This window comes from Epinephelus lanceolatus, chromosome 1, assembly GCF_041903045.1.
Source record: "Epinephelus lanceolatus isolate andai-2023 chromosome 1, ASM4190304v1, whole genome shotgun sequence".
NCBI classification, from domain to species: Eukaryota; Metazoa; Chordata; class Actinopteri; order Perciformes; family Serranidae; genus Epinephelus; species Epinephelus lanceolatus.
In genome coordinates this window covers 25,495,121-25,515,168 of record NC_135734.1, presented here as the reverse complement: position 1 = coordinate 25,515,168, position 20,048 = coordinate 25,495,121, and the positions used below count along the sequence as shown (strand labels likewise).

The following is a 20,048-nucleotide window of genomic DNA, read 5'->3' as shown; positions in this document are numbered from 1 at the left end:
GTATTGTTGTGACCTCCTCTGGGGCATCTACAAACTTCAGCACTGACTCCCTTTGCAAATTGATAGCCTGAGGGATGGTTCACATTAGTCAAATTACTCATTTGCATGTTAAGTTTATGTGTTGGAGTGCACTGCAAATAAGAAAACCAGTTATTTTGTCAAAACAGGCTTTATGCTGTACAAAACACAGGGAGTTACATTACAAAATAATCCATCTAAATACCTCAAAACACAATCACACAAACATTCTCTGCCAACACCTAATCAGTCTTGGGTCTATGCACTTCCAACTTTGAGCAGCTGACACAGAACAGCCGATCTATCTATGCTCTAACACAGGAGTCATTAAAGATTGTTAAAGTATAGTTAAATAAACATCATTCAGACCTGTAAAATGGTATTGTGTCCTATTGTTTAACCGTGGTGATACATGGATATTGAGTTATGCATGACATAAGAAAAAAGAAGCGCTAGGTAGTTCACATTCTAATACCTAATGGTATTATTATGGCATACATACAGTTGCAAGCTAATAATGCATTCCAATAAGCAAAAAGCCACTTTCTTTCTCCCAAACGTCTCCTTCCCTCAAAAGGTGAAATAGAGCAGTGATTTCTAATATGTATGTTACAGCAGCAGAACCAGTGTATTTTAAGTTATTTCAGATATTTTATGGACAGGAATGGAAAGGTAAATACACGTGAACAGACAAGGACCACAAATAAGTGAATGTAAACTTTTGCATAACATGAAGGGATTTGTCCCATCTCTGTGGCTTTAACCGAAAAACAAATCCCTGCAATGATCAAAATTCAGATTTGAAGGCTCCGAGTAAAAGTGACCAGGCCGTCAGAAGATGCCACTTGGCAGCTCCTTGCTAAACATGCCATCAAAGTCCAGCTCTCTGCTCATCAGATCCTCCTCTACGCTCTCCAGCGCCCACTGATGATCGGTCAGCTCCAGTGCCTCCCACTCAGCCTGAAAACAAGGATGGACATCACATGAACAACTGAGCAAAGCCCTCCCTCATTAATGAATCATGTTGAAACTACAGTGTATACCTTGAAAGCTTTATTTGTATCTGCAGGCATGGCCATGGCGGCACCACTCATCTGCTCCTGCATGATCCTGGACTGGTCTGCACCTGTCGGGATTGCATCAACAGAACAATTACCATATGGGAATGAAAAATATTTATCTGAATGCAAAGCTGCTCCAGAATAGATAAAGCCAGGATGTATCTGTAGTCTAAACTTACAATTATATACTGTTTTCATCCTTTTCATATCATAACGATAGGAAAATGTCTCTACTAACTTTAAAAACTAAAGCTCAATTCAATATTAAAGGTCTAGTGTATAGGATTTAGTGCAGGATTGTCCAAACTTGTCCGATATTGTGAAAAAACCTGGGGGCCAGCTGATTCTCGCATCGAATGGGTTATTAAAAACAAAAAACAAACAAACAAGACAAACACATCTGTATCATCTTTGAGTGGCAATGTATTCAACATTCCAGCGCTCTCAAAAACGGCGGCCCTCACTGTCAACTTTACGCTTCTTTGCCATGGCAGGAAATGTCTGCTGTTGGGTAACCAACCACAGTGAGAGCTGTGTCCGCATACTCGGTGTGAAGTCAACCATGTTCTTGGTGGGTGTTGGCTTCCGCCAAGGTTTGGGGACCTCAGAATTGCATCCCTGCTTATCGCAGATGATGTGGTTCTGTTGGCTCCATCACACCATGACCTCCAGCATGCACTGGAGCGTTTTGCAGCCGAGTGTGAAGCAGTTGGGATGAGAGTCAGCACCTCCAAGTCTGAGGCCATGGTCCTCTGTCGGAAACCGGTGGTTTGCCCTCTCCGGGTTGGGGGAGAGTTACTGCCTCAAGGGAGGGAGTTCAAGTATCTTGGGGTCTTGTTCACAAGTGAGGGTAGAATGGAGCGTGAGATGGATCGGCGGGTCGGTGCAGCTTCTGCAGGTATGCGGGCGCTGCGCCGGTCCGTCGTGGTGAAGAGAGGGCTGAGCCAGAAAGCAAAGCTTTCAATTTACTGGTCCATCTACGTCCCAACCCTCACCTATGGTCATGAACTCTGGGTAGTGACCGAAAAAATGAGATCGCGGATACAAGCGGTGGAAATGAGTTTCCTCCGTGGGGTGGCTGGGCTCAGCCTTAGGGATAGGGTGAGGAGCTCGGACATCCAGAGGGAGCTCGGAGTAGAGCCGCTGTTCCTTCGCGTCAAAAGGGGTCAGTTGAGGTGGCTCGGGCATCTGATCAGGATGCCTCCTGGGCGCCTCCCTCTGGAGCTGGAAAGTGTTGCCGAGGAGAGGGATGTCTGGGGTGCTTTGCTTGGCCTGCTGCCCCCGTGAACCGGCCCCGGATAAGCGGATGAAAATGGATGGATGGATGGGTAAGCATTCTGTTTGCTTGTTTCCGTCTGTTTATGGAAACACATTAGTTCCACCTGCGTAGTTCCTACTAGGTGTACGTCTAAAAATTGTATGACAGTCTGACCATTGTGAGGTGAACGGAAAAAATACAAAGTGACCTTGCTTGATTAACCAATATTGTTTGGTGGACCACATACAGTATAATATACATATATGAATGTCAAGCTGAGGGCCTTTGCAAAGTGGTCCATGGGCCACGATTGGCCCCTGGGCCAGACTTTGGATATGCCTGATTTAGTGGCATCTAGCGGTGACGTCGCAGAACTCCAGATTCTCCCATGTGGCAAGTGTGTTGCAGATCTAGGGTGGCCAATATCAACACGTAAAAGACCCTATCTAGAGCCAGTGTTTGGTTTGTCCGTTCTGGGCTACTGTAGAACAACATGTCAGACTCCAAGACAGAGAACCTGCTATGTGTGTAGGTATAAACAGCTTATTTCAAGTAACAAAAACACAACAACTCTTAGTTAAAGGAGATTATAATAATGAAAACATAGTTGAATAGTATGTACAATTGCCCCTAAATCCTACACACTGGACCTTTAAGTGTGAATCAAATAATTCCTTACAGTATGACAAAGTTACTATTACTGTTAAACCCTCTGAGAAAACACTTTCATGTTATCAAAACTACAAATTACCACACAAAAGAATTGAAATTCTCTTAAAATGAGCTAAAATTACCATTGTCTTGGCCTAGAATTAATGAGTACATGCTTCTTAGTCCAAACACATTCAGGAAGTACCACGAGGCAGAGCTCACCCTACATGATAAACACACAGAGACAGAACAGATGAGGAGAAGGTCACACAGTATCTTAAGCATTTGGAGATTATTACATTATGACTCATACAGCACAGATCTTGTTCTGTTAGTTTACCAGGAGGCATCCAGTGAGAGCAGCTCTATTCCTTGCTGCAGCATGGGTTTGAAGCGCAGAGTGAGAGGGAAGGGAACCTTAGCTGTATGAAATAGAGCACAGGTTAGAAAGAAGTCAATATTCCCATATTAACAACAATATCTTATCTGGTAAAAGTCTTTTTTTTGTGCCTTACACATTCTGCACCACAAACAGCAAGATCTGCAAGAGACTGAGATCCTTACTTGTTACAAATCCTGAAAATGTCCAGTTGATCCAGCCTCCAATGAGGATCATGGGAAGCACATTGGTGACATTTCCTTTCATCATGTCTGTCAGCATGCTGGGATCTGTGGAAAGATACAAACAACAACAGTTCAGCAAGATGCACTTAAAAAACATTTTGCGAAGGACAGTTCTTATACATATATATCATTGATAACAACAGTGCAGACTTTGCTGATATGTAAAAATCCAAATGTGTCACATCAAAAGTGTTTCTTGGTAAATACAGACATGAAGCACAGAACACCTGAGAGCTTTTTTTTTCTTTGAATGACATTCATTTTACATTCAAAGGTCCAGCGTAGGATTTAATAGCATCTTGTGGTGAGGTTGCACTGTGCAACAAACTGAAACCTCTCCTGTGTGCAGACAGTGTTTGAGAACTACAATGGCTGATGTGAAAACGCAAAAGGCTATATCTACAGCCAGATTTGGACTCCGTGGAAGAGGACCCCGCTCAATGTGTAGATATAAACAGGTCATTTTAAGGTAACAATAGCAGGCTGATTCTTAGTTTCAGGTGATTATATGCAAATGAATACATTATTATGAATATTACATTCCATTTCTGCCAATATATCCCCTAAATTGTACACACTGGACCTTTAAATGTGCATCTTTATGAAGGGTCACTGTGGGTTATGACCAAGAGGACTGTATTCATGTACTATATTGGTAAATACTTAAAAGGGATTACCTGTCATTGGAGAGGGCGGAACAACCTTTCTTTTGGTCTTCTTGAAAAATCCATCTTCTTGATTATTGAAGTAGAACTTCCTCATCAAAAAGGACTGAAACAAAAAGAGATTTTCAGTGACGTTCTTCGCATTGCAGTTGTGACAAATGAATGCAAACCAGTGGATGTGTTTAATAACTTGTACATGACTGATGTTGATGGATGATGAAGTCCCCTACCTGTTTGGGAATGTATTTTCCATTTTCTCTAAGGATTCTGCTCCGAATGAGAACCTGGCTGGGTTTGGAGATGACACAACATACAGTTATTAATTCACATGACTTCCAGGTGGGTTTTTCTATTGTTTGTTCATTTGTTTTTAATATGATCCACCACACAGTTGAGGACTGCGTACCTGTCAGAGACCTGTTCTAACGTCAACTTCTTGTCACTCTGAAGAAGAATGGACACATAATGGCGAATCACCCCGACAAGGAAGGTGATGAAGACGATGGGTAACACCACCCAAAGTCGGATGTTGGAGTCCAGCAGAAGCTCCGGTTCAGCCATACAGCCTGGTAGCTTACCTGGAGGATCACAGACAGCAAGGCGAGCGGATAACAAACACTTTCAGTACATGGCAGGCAATATTTACACAGCTTTTCATCGTCTCAAAAAATGAGGTAATGTTTTAACTAGTGTGAGGCATTTTTATTGTAATGCTTTGCTAAACAAAGATGTAGCTGTGGCAAGCTACGACCGAGGGATGCGCTGTCAGCCCATTTAGCTAACGTTAGCTAGCCAGTGTCGTTAAGGTAGCGGTAATAACAGGTACCAAGCTAACAAGCTAACGTCTAACAACCTCATATGAACTCCAAACAGCAGCGACGACCTTGTCTTTGATAAAACAGTAGTGATAATGTATTTGACTACCCCAAATAGCAGCTGACGCTAATGGCTCGCTAATGTTAGCCAGCTGGCTACCTTCCTCCTGATGTCCGGGTGACCGTTGATGGGAGCAGGCGAGTCGTCGTAGCGCGGCGGCGACCTCTTGTAGTGTTTCTTCCAGCTGCTAGAGACCCAGGTCATACGGTATGTGAGGTAGTTTAGTAAATTAAGTTAGATTTAACAGTTTGCATCCACTGTCGGGGCCATCGCGCAGTAGTGTAGACTCCAGGGATGAGAGCAGATTTCTGCTTCTGCAGGTCATCCGCATCTCACCGGGACTGCAGCGCCACCCCGCGATGATGGGGGGAAGTGTCTGCTGGGCCAGAGGCCAGCTGGTGTCCCTGTGCCAGTGATGTCCTCAGCGGGACAGCCTGCGGTCAAGGGGACAGCCCAGGGCGAGCCGATAGAGGAAGTACTCTTATACTTTTGCATTTGACTATCACAGTGTGATATCTCACAATAACACAGTTTGACACTGTATGCATCATCTCAGTGCAGAAATACTCAGCTTTAAGCAGGTTTTAGTGCAAAAAAAGCACTGAAGTATTAGCATCAGAATATACATTAAGCAGGCCAGTACTCATAATGTAGAATTGTCCATCTCAGAACCAGATAAATTATATAATTAAATGGTAATTACTGATGTATTAACACACTGCCTTAATGTTACAGCTAGTGAAGGTGGAGCTAATTTTAAGCATTTCATATATTGCCCCATAACTTGTGGATTTCCCCTCAGAATCAAGGAAGTTTAATCTTAAATTATGATAATACATCATAAATTATGTTGTACATGTACACTACAGTATTTCCCTCCGAATTTCAGTGGAGTACAAGTATGAACTACCCCCCAAAATTGAAATACTCATGTACAGTAAAGTACAAGTACCTCAAAACAATACTTGAGTAAACACTTAGTTACTTTCCACCACTGAACAGCACACATACAGTAAATATTAGACGATGTGTTGTAGGTTGCACCAAGGCAATCAAAGACAGGAGGAATAGCATTTTCAATCAGTTTATGTAGTTTGACTGGTTTATTTTATTTATAAGGACAATAAACATTAATTAACATTTCTATAAATGTGCCAGTGTTAGCAAGCTGGCTAAGTTTCATCTGCAGTCCTTTGGCAACATGTTTTGAGACCAAAAAAAGGATAACATTCACAGGACAAATTCACAGGACAAAGACAGCACAAAGACATAAATACAGCAGTAATTATAGCAAACAGAAACTGAAGCCATGCAGAACATAAGCCATGCAAAGCAACAAGCAACAACAGAGCATTAGTACAATACAGTAACACAACAACCACAGCAAACATGTTAGCACAAACAGACATGCAAGCACCATGAAGCACAGCTTAGCATTACATGCAGACACGCAGAGCAGCAATAGTAAGTTGCTCCTGAATATTATATAAAGTGAAAGCACATTCATTTTATTTAAAGTCAGCACCATTGTAAATTATACAGAATTCTTTTTTTTTGTATCATAGTTTGTTAATGACTGATGGTTAGGAAGATCTGGGGAAACAGGACGCAGCCTATAACTTAGAGTATCTGGCCAGGGTAAGGACAAATATTAAGGTTTCAACGTCTTTTATTTTCTTTCCAAAGGAATCAGACACTGAACCAGATTTACTGGCCAAGTATGTTTTAGGTAATTCAAACTGTTACTATAAACTGTTTATACAAGTTAAGATCCTGTGTAGATTTCGCCCACACTTTACAGTGATACACATTTATAAGTATATTACTTAACAGATTTTTGCACAATTATATATGAAAATGTAGTATTTATTTTATGTGATGTTTTAGTAATACAGACTAATTTCACAGGAATAAGAGAGCATTATGGTTTGCTTGTTTGTTCACCGTGTCCTCTGTGTCAGTAGGGGGCGATAGTGCGCAGTTAACGTGTTTGCTATCTGTCTTAAAAACAGAGAAGAAGAGCCTTCTGCTGACCGGAAGGACTGGGGAGAAAACAACATCAGATGCTGCAGTCCGTGCCAGTAAACGGTATGTAACACGGTGATTTGTATTTGTTGTTTCAGCTAATTTAAGCTAAGTTATTTAAGGTCACGTTAGCTAATCCATACAGAATCAAACGTTGAAGCTATAACGTCTATCACACACAGCTAAACTAGCTCGGTTGCTACAGTGTTAGCAAAGGGCCGCCTGTTTCTGCAGTGTTGTCGCTGGTTGGGCTCAGTTTTCTTATTGTTGTAATATCGCCTTCTGTTAGTCGTGTTAAGGCAGGCCTTTAGTGTCCCTGGCTTGGCTTCATCAGTGACCTTAGCCATTCATATGTGATCTGAATGTAATGATAATATTGTATTGAAAATTCAGCCTTTTTTTTAGAGCACATCTTTCAGCGCAAAACGTTTTTATATTACAAAATCCTAAAGTCAAATCTGCTTTTCAGCTTCATAAAGTTAAAACAAGTCAAGGCGTTAGTTCCAGTCATTAAGCCATCAATCTCTCTGATGTTATCCCTGAAATTGAGAGCTATTTTTGATAGTGATCCAATGGCTGAAAACTTTTGATTTTTCCACAGTGTCACTTGATCCTCTACATTAAACCATGGGAGCTGATAAAAGGTAAAATGAGCATAATCCAACTTGAAAGTGGCACATATTCAGTGTACCCACACTGACCCTCATTTTCTTTTTTTCAGGCTGAGTCGGGGTGAACGTAGTGGAAGATATGGCTCGGATGGGAGGAGAGATGATCCAGAATGGCATGAAAGACGGAGCAGAGATGTGGAGAGGGATTATGATCGACGATGGGGTGATGATAGACACCGGGAGCGCTTTGATGAACGCAGAGACAGAGACAGTCCAGAGGTGAGGGAAATGGAATATTATTGTAAGCTCATATTACTTTCTCACATGTAATAGAAAATACAAAACATCTTGGTTCTAAATTTAATAACAACAGCATTTTGTGTGTGTTTGTCTGCAGCAGAGGGGCCGAAAACGACGCAATAGTGACAGATCCGATGATGAATACGAGGGGGATTATCCAGACCAGGACTACAAAATGGAGCAGGAGGAGGAGAGCAAGACTATAATGCTGAGGGGTCTCTCTCTTCATGTCACAGAGGATGATGTAAGCTCACAAGTCTCACTGATGCCACTGATTTAAGAGTAAAGCCACGCAGAGTGTCGAGAGATACGTAGAAATGCTGCCTTCTGCTTAATTTTTCATGAGGAGCAGTGAATCCCTCATAAAGAGTGTGATGTATTGAGGCAGAGAAGGATGGGCTGTAGGCTTTTAGGGCTGAGTTCATAGTCTGTAAACTGACCTGGAATGGGTGTGAAGTTACGGTGCTGAAACCAGAAACACCTGAGATCCTTTGTGAATGTAAATGAGAATAAATTTTAGAAGTCAGAGGCAGCCTCTGCACCAATCTGTCTCGTTTGTTGACCTAACATTTGGGCTTGCGTGGCAGTTTATCCATCATCAAGCAGCTGATTGTGGGAGGTTTTGGCCACATTTGGTCTGGCTTTACCACAAGTTCTGACAGTTAAAGTTAGGAAGTTGAGTTTGTTCAATGACTACAGCTCATGTCAGCTGCTTTTTGACTAACTTGGTAAGGAAGAGGCAGCCTATCATTTCTAAATATGGAGAAATGGCGTGAAGTTTGATAAAAGTGTTACCTGCATGTTATTAAAACTTAAGTTAAAAACTTAACTTGCTAATGCTTGGCAATACAGTGAAAGAGATCAGTAGTTGCATTCAGATGAATTTGACTGTCTCCAGATCCGCTCAGCGCTCGAGCAGCTGCAGGGGCCCCAGCCTGTGGACATACGCTTGATGAAGAAAAGGACAGGTGAGTGTCGAGTGTCTCCTGTTCACCTCCACGTTCTGTCTTACAGCCCACTTTGCTTCTTTTATTGCAATCCCTAAAAAAAAGCCTCATACTACACCTGTCAGAGGATCCTTTGTGTCACGTAGTCTGGTTTTGATTATATGATGATGATATGGCCAGGTAAGGAGGTTACTGTTTGTACTGTTCCCTCTACTATTTCTGTACAGACATTACGTGTTATGGTAAACACCATACTGCCACCATCCCCTTGACCTTGTAAGCACCCTTCCCACCTCCGTTTTTGCTTTGAACTGGACTGTACAAGCCCATTGTGAGTTTGAATGTTGCACCAAAGCATTCTAACTAACACGCCTCCCGTCTATATTTGAATGCTGTCTCTAGGTATAAGCCGAGGTTTCGCCTTCGTGGAGTTTTATCACTTGCAAGATTCTACCCGATGGATGGAGACCAATCAGGTTGCCTCAACAATCACCAAGTTTAGAATTATTCTTGGAGATTAGGGCCCCGATTAACCGATACATGAGTGACATATTTGCAATATACAGAGCTAAAAACTGTTGGTGTTTAGATGTAGGACTGTATGGTAGCCTTGGTCACTCAAAACTGTGATATCAGAGGTAAATATATTTGATATCACACTCTTGGCTCATTGATTTATTTCAGACAGAATAGTCTCAACTGCTTAGATTACATTATGTTGTGAATTCAGTATTGAATCACTTCTTGTTTTTGGAAATGCAATGAAATATTTTGTCTGTTCTGTTACGAATATTAACCAAGATACTATGCAAAAAAATAGGACAATAAGCTACATAAGCCTCTCCTCCATGAAAGGAGTATTCGTCCTGTCCACAGAGTGGCCCAAGTAGTCTTGTTCAGTCTCGACTATCCCATATGTGGTTCCATAGCACATTCTGCTCCAGCTCAGTCACTTGGATATTTTCTCATCTCCATTAAAAATCCGAAGACTGGAGTGAAACATGGACGAGCTGGCAGCACTCCGATCCCAAACACTTAGAACCTTTTTTTTATTTTGAGAACTCATTCCCTCATACACAGAACCGCAGCTTTCTCTCTGAACTTCACTCTCTGCCTCTGTTCCCTTTTTACTCCCTGAGACACTCTACCTAAGCAGCTAAGAGTGTAAGCCTAGCCACTCTTTCCCGTTCCAGCTGCTCTCACGCGTCTGTCGGGAATTTGAAATAATTGTTGGATTTTGACTTTCGCAGAACAAGTTGGTGATCCAGGGGAAGAGCATCGCGGTGCACTACAGCAACAGGAGACAGAAGTTTGAAAACTGGCTTTGCAATGCAGTGAGTGTCATTTATAACTAGCTTTTGTTGCCTTTTACACAGGCAGAGTATAAGCACATTGAAATTCCTGCACGTTTCTCTAAGATAGGGGGACAAAAAAACAGGAAACAAAAAAGGGGAGGGGGTACTGAGTTGTAAGGAACAAGAAACACAACATTTCTGGGTCATGCACTGAGTAAATAGAGTTAGAATAAATACATGATACCAAAAAAAAGAAAAATAGAGAACCTTAAAGGGAAACTTGGGATTTCTTGAGGTGAAGTTGTATGAGGTGCTTATCCAAAGTCATTGTATTACCTACAGTAAATGCAGTCGGCACGCCCCCAGTTTGGAGAAACAGGCAGGAGCAGCACTGTGGAAGCAAAGCAATGTACAGCTGTGGACAGGGGCAGCAGGAAAAACCTAAAAAAAAAATCAATATTAGTTTAAGTGTTTGTTTCATTTAGAAGACAGCCCTTTGCAACAGGGCACCGAAGCTGTTCAATCCATCTATGCTCTCTTCAAAGCCACCAGGCTCCTTTTGACAAAAACTGTAATTTTTACCTCACACACCACAGGAGCTGCCTCGATCAGTTAGTTTGTTTTATTGCGTGACTTCTGTGTGTTAAAGGGTTAGTTTGGATTCACCAAAGTCACACCATAACACAAAAAACTAAGTGATGAAGGCAGCAGTAGACCAGCAACTCTCATGTTTCGAGACGTAAAATTACAGCTTTTGTCAAAGGAGTCTGGTGGCTTTGAAGTGAGCATAGATGGATATAACAGCCTCAGTTCCCGAGCAGAGAGGGCAGTAAGACAGCAAGGTAAAGCAGTGAAAATATTCTAGCATACTGTTGAAGTCATATTGATTTTCCTAGGTGGCTGAAATACGCTTTGCTGCTGACTTTTCCAAAGCAGATCATTGCTTTGCTTTCTCTGTCTGTTATTCCAAACTGGGGGCATGCAACGGTTGTGCTAGTATGGCAGTGCTACAAGCTAATATGTAAATAACTCAGTATAAAGTGTGTGTGTGTGTGTGTGTGTTTTAGGTGTTTTAGGCACTACACTGTGATCCCAGACTATGCTTTTTTTCTTGAAAAGAAAAAGGACCTCAACATTGTCTTTGGTTTATTACAGTGTGGTCTGTACAATTTCCGGAAGAGGCTGAAGTGCTTCAGGTGTGGAGCGGCCAAAGTTGGTGAGTTGTTACTTCAACAAACCCATCGTATATTTTTTGTTCTTCTCTGTAAGTACCTTCCACTTTGTCCTGCACTAACTAATGGTAAGCTATGTGTCACTGTACAATAGATGGAGAGTCACCAGGACTAGGTGGTTTAAATGCAGAGTCTCAACAGCCAGGAGATTACAATGGAGACAGTGAGTGTGTCTTTCACCTCATATTCAAATAGTACATTCCTCCAGTAACATACTGTACATTTATTCATGAATGTTTTATCTTATTCACAGCAATCATTTTGAGAAATATTGCCCCTCTTTCAACGGTTGATGGGATTTTGAACATACTGGCCCCCTATGCCAACCTGTCAGCGGGAAACATCCGCCTCATCAAAGACAAGCAAACAGGACAGAATAGAGGCTTTGCCTTTGTTCAGCTCTCATCTCCCTTGGTGCATTATTTCTGTCATCAATTTGTAGTCACAATATCAGTCAGTATGTTTGCTTGGGGGTGTTCATGCCTTTAACAACTTTGCATTTTCACGTCCTGCACAGGAGGCTTCTCAGCTGCTCACCATTCTTCAGAGCCTTCAGCCACCTCTAAAACTGGATGGAAAAACAATTGGTGTGGATTATGCCAAGAGTGCTAGGAAGTGAGTCATCACACACACATAGTGTTTGATTCAGCTCTCCAATAATAGAATATAGCACATATAAGCTCTTCTGGATTTGTGATGTGAGAACTGCAGCATGTGGGAAGTTTTGTCCCGACACAGTATAGGTTTTTCCTTTTACATTATTTCTTTTGTAGTGCACTGAAAATGAAAAAACAATATATGTTCACTTATTCTAAACTTTGATGTTCACATTTTGCCGGAGGGTGCTTATTTGGCCCCACAGGCAGGTTCCATATTCAGATGCAAGCGTGGTTATAGCAAATGAAGGACTCATTTTCATCCTGCATGTGCTGTAAAATGTAGGTTTAACTAATCACTCCGTGTCCTTTTCCAGAGACTCAGCGCAGCCTGATGGGATCAGAGCCAGTGCTCTCTCTGTTGCCAGCACAGCCATCGCTGCCGCTCAGTGGTCATCCAGCCAGGTATCAGGGTTTTACTTGTACCGTTTTGTATTTCTAAATCATTTAAAGGTGTTACACTTAAAATTCCTAATCAGACACCCTTACAGACATGATATTTTTAAAACTAAAAAAGGTGACAAAGGTAAATCAAATGACTCCCTGTAAAATACAGTCCTTGCTGTTGTGCTGATCTTATAGAGGAAACCATTAGTATTATTAATTAAAAAGATACTGCTTAGTGGCGCTTCAAGGGATTGTCATGATTTTTGTGGGGTTGTATGAAGTACTTAGCCATAGTCAGTCTATTACCTTCAGTAGATAGCAGTCAGCACAACCCCAGTTTGGAGCAGCCGACAGGAGTACTGCCACTTAAGCTAAGCAGTGCTGTGGGCAGAGGCAACAGCAAAATATATTTCAGTGTAAAATATATTGAGAGTGTTTTCAGTGTTTTCAGAAAGTCTTTTCTGGCAGGGTTCTGAAGCCATTGCTATACTGTCTTTAAAGCTACCACACTCCTTTGACAAAAACAGTCATTTTACCTCGCAGAACACGGGAGTTTCTGATTTACTGCTGCCTTAATCAACTAGTTTGTGTTATTATGTGACTTTAAGGGGTTAGTTCAGGTTCACCGAAGTCACACAATAACAAATTAACTGATCGAGGGAGCGTAGACCAGCAACTCATGTCTTCTGTGAGGTAAAATAGCTGTTTTTGTCAAAGGAGTCTGGTAGCTGTGAAGAGGGCAGAGATAACTGCTTCAGTTCCCCATTGGAAAGGGCTGCCTGACAGCAAGGTAAAATGATGGAAGTACTCTAAATATAACATACACTGAAATTGATATTGATTTTTTTGTTAGGCCTTTTTTAGGTGGCTAAAATATGTTTTGCGGCTGCTCTTGTCCACAGCAGTACGCTGCTTAGCTTTTTCCTGTCTGTTTCTCCAAACTAGAGGCGTGCCGACCTCCATCTACTGTAGGTGATACATTAGCCATTGATAAGTATGCCATACAACCCCAATTTAAAAATTCAAAACTATACCTATAATATTATGTCTTAGTAAAGTTGATAATCAAGGTTCTTGTTTGTTGTTGCTGAATTTGCTCTCATCCCTGTATTTTCTTGTAGTTACAGCAAGGTACGGTCACTACCTCTGATTACGTCGCTCTACCAGAGGGCTATGCACAGCAAACACAGGTCAGCTCAGAGTCTACTTTTATTTTGAAAGTGACTATAATGACACAGACTGATGATTGACTGGTTGTTGTCTTTTTTTCCCTGTGATACAGGGACAAAGTTATCAAGTGTGGCAGCAGCAGCCAGAAGCATTGGCTCCTGTCATTGGAGATGGATTACTCGGAGGTAATAAGAGGGGTCAGTCACTCACTGTTTTGATGGATTTTTGTGCCGCGTCTGGTGATTGCTAATCTATCATTACCATCTGTCTTCAGCTGCTCCAGGAATCAAGACATTGATCCCAGCAGCCACAGGTGTGGTCATATCCCAGACGGCTCAGGTTTACCAACCTGTTATTATCAGCCAGCCTGCCATACAGGTAGACTGTGTATTAATTTGGCATCTACTGAAACACATCTACTAATTTATAATTTACAACTCTTGTGTTGTATGGTGGCTGCAAAACTAACTCATGATTTGTTCCCCCGTCACTCTCAGGCACATCAGTTAGTGAGGCCCGCTGATGCAGCACAACAGATTGCTAGTGTTTGCACTGCACCACTGGTAACACCAGCAGCTTCCACTGTTGCGGCTACTGTCTGTGCTGCCCCGGCTGCCAACACAACAGGTGAGATTAGTCCACAGTAGCTCCTCTGCATATGAGTATATCAGCCTTAGGTTTATTTTACATAATTTATGAGGCATGTTTTGTTTCATATGTGCCTGTCTTTGTATCAGTAGCTGCCCCTGACACCTCCACATACCAGTATGATGAGTCTTCAGGTTACTATTATGATCCACAGACTGGCCTGTACTATGATCCCAGCAGCCAAGTATGTACCCTCGTACTGTATGTGCAGAATACACTGCCAGACACTCCATGTGTATGTCATTTATTTTATCCAAAACAGCTCACACAGTTTTTCTTATGCTTGGCTTTAATAGTACTACTATAACTCCGAGACTCAGCAGTACCTCTACTGGGACAGTGAGAAGGAGGCGTACATTCCTGCACCGACTGAATCGGACACAAGCACAGAACAAGCGTCGGCTAACAGCTCCTCAGCCACGAACAATAAAGAGCCCAAAGAGAAAAAAGACAAGCCCAAAAGCAAGTCTGCACAGCAGGTAAATGCTACTTCAATAATTTCAATTTTCTCTCTGGCTCACATCTTGTCATTACCTGCATCTCTCTCTCTCTCTCTCTCTCTCTCTCTCTCTCTCTCTCTCTCTCTCTCTCTCTCTCTCTCTCTCTCTGTCTCATTGTGTCATATGGATTACTGTTAATTTATTATGCTGATCTGTTCTGTACGACATCTATTGCACGTCTGTCCGTCCTGGAAGAGGGATCCCTCCTCAGTTGCTCTTCCTGAGGTTTCTACCGTTTTTTTTCCCCGTTAAAGGGGTTTTTTTTGGGGGAGTTTTTCCTTATCCGCTGTGAGGGTCTTAAGGACAGAGGGATGTCGTATGCTGTAAAGCCCTGTGAGGCAAATTGTGATTTGTGATATTGGGCTTTATAAATAAAATTGAATTGAAATTGAATTGAATTCACATGATATCTGTGCTAATTGTTAATATGACTGCAGATCGCAAAGGACATGGAGCGCTGGGCAAAAACCTTAAATAAGCAAAAAGAAAGTTTTAAGAGCAGTTTCCAAAGCTTGGGAGCATCCAAGGAGGAAGAGAGGAGAGAGTCTGCAGCTGCCGATGCAGGTTTCTTCCTCTTTGAGAAAAAGGTATTTAGTAGTATATATTAGGCCTAAGCATGTTTTGCATGGCATTAGCATCATAGCATACTTAAACAGTACTAACGTAGACTGAGATGGAGCTAACTGAGAAGGCACATTCATTAAAATTCATATTTTTTTTGTGTGTAAATTAGAACACAAATATGATAACATAGCTTATTCGTACAATTTGTTGATGAGATTTGTTGCTTCCTTTTAGCAAATGGGAGGCTTTGAGATGCCATCATTTATGACTGAACAACTCAAGATCACAGAGCAGGAGACTACAGCTAAGGTTAGTCTGTGTTCTTGCCCTTATTCCCCCTCTACACAATTATTTATAAAAACAAATCCCATAATACCTCATCCTTTATCCATTCTCATAATGCAGAGCAGTCTGGTTGCTGCTTACAACGGAGACAGTGACCCAGAGGAGGGCGGCTCAGATAAAGCAGCCGATGACGAGGGAAAAATAACAGACTGGAAGAGGATGGTTTGCCTGCTGTGTCGACGGCAGTTCCCCACCAAGGACGCTCTGCTGCGTCACCAGCAGCTCTCCGACCTTCACAAGGTGAGGATGGTAAAACAGCGGGCGTTCAGTTTGCAAGAAGCTGTGAATATTCTGGACAGTGCCATCTGTTCAATATGTAAAGCTTCAATACAAATGCAAATGACATTATTGATCATATACAGTCTTGAATATGTAGGTGACTATGATATTTATTTGGGAATTAAAGTTGTTTTCAATTGTTTCAGCAAAACCTGGAAATTCAGAGAAGATCGAAGCTTTCAGAAGCTGAGCTGGAGGAGCTGGAGAGGAAAGAAACGGAGGTATTTGGCTCAAGACTTCAAAATCAAAATTCAAAATGCATGTTTCTCTATCAGTGATATTTTTTTTGGTCTGGTCAATGAGGACACATTGATCAAAGTTTCATGGTTGTTTTAACAGCTGAAGTACAGAGACAGAGCTGCAGAGAGAAGGGAGAAGTATGGTGTTCCTGAACCTCCAGCACCGAAGAAGAAATTCTATCAACCACCAACCCCCACAGTGTAAGTGTCGGGCGTGTGTCCACAGTATTTTTCTTTGGCAGAAAAGCAAAAAAGCTTCATCCCAGCGATTCCCCCCCCCCCCCCCCATAGCACACTGCGTGTGGGTTTTTTTGACCGTAATACCTTGACATTTACATTAGCTAGGCAGCTAACATACCACTACATTAACAGAGGGTTGACTGCATGGTTGACAACAAGCTTACAATGGTATAGTGATAAAAGCACACCCACCAGTCGCCGATCTGATCTAACAAATGGGCTTTTCTGTCTTTGTTGTGACAATAGCCTAGCTAAAGGAGCGGCAGCACAAAAAAGCTGGCCCGCTCTGAAAAAGACATTGAGTGTAGCCCTTTTTCTCTCGGCGGCTGCATGTGGCAGCATATGCTCTCTCGTCATTGAGAACAATTGAAAGAAGATGCTGTCTCCTAAGAAAACAAAGCTTTGTGGGTGCAGGTCCTACAAATAAAATCTTACTGCAAGCATCTGTGAAATTAGATTTTGAAAGGGTATCTATAATGCTTTTCTGTGTTTAGTGTCTTATATATAACGTTACTGCGTCGGACGGTCATATTAAACTTGGCCATAGTTTCAAATAATGAGGTAACATTAAAAATAATCCCAGTGAGCAAAAACCTCAGGTTTCCTACTATTTTGAATACTCTGTTTCTAACCGTATTTTTTTCTATCATGCTATAGTATGACATCACGATGTGTCAGAATTCTTTATATGGTCGTTTGCCTCAGCCTGCACTCCTAAAGAAGATACATAATGTCAGGGAAACATGCAAAATTGGTTGCAGCTGTTATAGAATGCTCCCTGATTTCAGGTTATATTCCTGCTGCATCATTGTGTTTTGAAGCTTTTATTGGTGATTTTTCACAGTAGAAATTGCCACTATTCCACCAACACTTTGTCATAGTCGGCCCCCGGCTGCAATGATGGTACACTCAGGGAGGCTTAAAGAGACAGGCGCTAAACTGAGCGTGTCACACAGAGGGTTGATACAGGTGTTCCAGCACAGAGAGGACAATATTGTGTTTTTTTTTTTGACCATGAAAACATGTAAACATATTCTAGTAGAAACAATAAATACAAGTATGAATCTGAAAATGAGCATAACAGGTCCCCTTTAACATATCTGGTCATTCATCTTCGACAGAAATTATGAACAGCCCACCAAAGACGGCCTCACGAGTGATAACATTGGAAACAAAATGTTACAAGCGATGGGCTGGAAGGAAGGCAAAGGTCTGGGGCGCCACCAACAGGGCATCACTGCTCCCATCTCGGTGAGGACCCAACAACAATTCTTTTCATTTTTTCTTCTGCATAACCCTCTCATCTTCCTACCTGCTCCTGACAGATGGGATATGCATGTCAGTGTGTTCTTTTTCACCCACAAAGCAATTAGCACTCTTACCTGAGGACTGCTTGCATCCAATCTGTCTCCTCTAATAACCGTCTTCTCCCCACAGGCTTCATTAAGGACCAAGGGCACAGGCTTGGGTATTAAAGGCAGCTCATATGAACTCTCAGCATCTGACACCTACAAGGATGCTGTTCGAAAGGCCATGTTCGCACGCTTCACCGAGATAGATTGAACCGGAGAGAGAAAAGTTATCATACTGAAGTGGGAGATGTTAATTTCGTGGCCAAATGATCCGACTGTGAAAAGGAAGAGTCGATTCCCCCCCGCGCACAGACTCTAAATGTAATTTCTAGTTCTCTGTACATAAAATGTAGTTTTGTTTTATATAGCCAGATATTTTGTCTTCCAGTTAAAGGAACATGTAAATGCTGTATAGTGTTTGTACATACAATTATGTGGACCTGCTGAGGTTTTGTTTCTGTGAAAATCTAAAGGATCAATGTGACAATTAAACCTGACCTTTGTGCTTAACAAGACTTGTCTGCAAAGTGTTTTCTGGCTTTACAAAAAAGTAAAAGAATAACGTAAAAGAAAATGGACCTCGATGATATTGATCAGCCCTACTGAGGTGTGTGTTGATTTGTGTCTGCAGGTGAGGTATAATTAGTCATGTCTTGGATATGTAGGCTCGGAGATTGAGACTTTAAAATTATGAAAAGAAACCAAAGTTCTGTCATTTCATTATAAAGCAGGTAAAGGGGTATATAAATTCTATGAAAGTATTGAAACACAAACTACAGAGAAATGCACAGTCTGTATTCAGAAAATGGGCCTTTAAATGGGCTGTCAGGACTTCTGTGGAGGTGTGATGTCACAACCATACTGTAGACTGAATCACAACATTTGGTTACAATAACTTCCAGGTAGTAACCCTCCATGTCATGAGCATCCATTAGAGTCTGACTGCGGCACAGGCTGGTCTTGTGTATGGAAATACTCATTTAATTTTATATGAGCATACAGAACAGGTTCATTATACAGACGCTGGCACAATATGGTCGCACTAAATCTCTGTCTCTGAGCCACCAGCACTATGCTGTCTATTATTTTTGTCAGACCCTCTGTTGGCTGCCTTCATATCGTCTGTCCTGAGGCTTAATGGCTGACATGTTTGACTCGCTCTCGCTTCAGTGGCAATGCCAGGGATTTTTGAGGATGCCCCAGAATCTTTGCCTGTTTGGGGTCATTCGGTCTTCGCTATTTCCTGGAAGAACTGAGGATAGATAGGATAGGTGTGTGAAGATACAGAGATACAGTACTACTTTTCACAATTTGGACCAGCATTTAAACATCAATCAAATTCCAGTGTCAGGCTTCAGCAAAGGTTTTGAGAGACATCATTACAGAGCTAATACATATAATCTGCTTTTTTATGTTATGTAGATGTCCCTGTTGTATATTAGAGTATTCTGTGTCCCATCACTAGGGGGCAGTGTCAGTTCTAGAAGGAATTGCATCAACCTGTCACTATAAAAGATGATAAAATGACAAAAAATCCATTTACATGATCCTCTGGTTATGAAAATTTAGTCAGTGTATTTTCTCCCAAAACACTCAGTTCCTTCATAGTACATAAATGATGTTCCATGTGTATTAATGCTGATAAATGGAGTGCCTTCTATGTATAATTGCTTGTCAGATCAAATCTTTTCTTCATCTTGCTGTGATTGTAGTTTCATATCTGTGCTGCTGGTTACATCAGCAGCCTCCCCTCACACTGCCTGTCTCAAAGTGACATGTCCTCACTGCTGCTGGGTGCTGGGGGGAAATCACTGGTGTTGGGTCACAATACAACACTCGCAATAATACAGCTCGAGCTTAATTTGAATCATCTCCGTGTGTTTTTCCTTAAGAAATCCTCCCCTTTCACCTCAGTCAGGATCTCATGCGTCATATAAAAAGCCATGGAAAGTCAGGATGCCAGAGCTCACCGAGGTCTCCTGTTGGGTGACAGCCAAACAGTGCAGCTTAACTAACCCTGTAGTAGCAGGATGACAGCTTTGATCTCCCTGTTGATTAATGCCACAGCACCAAATGAACTGTGCTTTCCGTCTCACAGGGACACT

At 41.8% G+C, this 20,048-nt stretch overlaps 2 protein-coding genes across 5 annotated transcripts; one reads left to right on the top strand and one right to left on the bottom strand.

The window, feature by feature from the left end:
* Window positions 1-153: 153 nt before the first annotated feature.
* On the bottom strand, window positions 154-5,508 carry emc3 (ER membrane protein complex subunit 3). The gene is made up of 9 exons (XM_033625879.2): window positions 5,253-5,508; window positions 4,684-4,855; window positions 4,508-4,565; window positions 4,290-4,383; window positions 3,553-3,657; window positions 3,329-3,410; window positions 3,132-3,211; window positions 1,062-1,144; window positions 154-978 (listed from the first exon to the last, which is right to left on the bottom strand). The coding sequence occupies exons 2-9, from the start codon at window positions 4,836-4,838 to the stop codon at window positions 850-852; spliced, it is 786 nt and encodes a 261-aa protein (XP_033481770.1). The 5' UTR covers window positions 4,839-4,855; window positions 5,253-5,508; the 3' UTR covers window positions 154-849.
* Window positions 5,509-7,146: 1,638 nt separating this feature from the next.
* On the top strand, window positions 7,147-18,456 carry LOC117257376 (RNA-binding protein 5-like). 4 transcript variants are annotated; one of them, XM_078168015.1, is made up of 25 exons: window positions 7,147-7,241; window positions 7,780-7,822; window positions 7,900-8,068; window positions 8,190-8,333; window positions 8,988-9,057; window positions 9,439-9,512; window positions 10,287-10,370; window positions 11,487-11,547; window positions 11,658-11,726; window positions 11,817-11,977; window positions 12,081-12,178; window positions 12,537-12,624; window positions 13,728-13,796; window positions 13,889-13,961; window positions 14,051-14,154; window positions 14,274-14,403; window positions 14,517-14,608; window positions 14,721-14,903; window positions 15,362-15,511; window positions 15,723-15,797; window positions 15,894-16,073; window positions 16,259-16,333; window positions 16,452-16,552; window positions 17,713-17,842; window positions 18,029-18,456. In XM_078168015.1, the coding sequence occupies exons 2-25, from the start codon at window positions 7,806-7,808 to the stop codon at window positions 18,152-18,154; spliced, it is 2,523 nt and encodes an 840-aa protein (XP_078024141.1). In that variant the 5' UTR covers window positions 7,147-7,241; window positions 7,780-7,805; the 3' UTR covers window positions 18,155-18,456. The 4 variants fall into 4 exon arrangements, with proteins under 4 accessions (XP_078024141.1, XP_033483429.1, XP_033483428.1 ...); XM_033627538.2 differs by having other exon boundaries at window positions 14,514-14,608; XM_033627537.2 differs by having other exon boundaries at window positions 8,187-8,333.
* The last annotated feature ends 1,592 nt before the right edge of the window (window positions 18,457-20,048 follow it).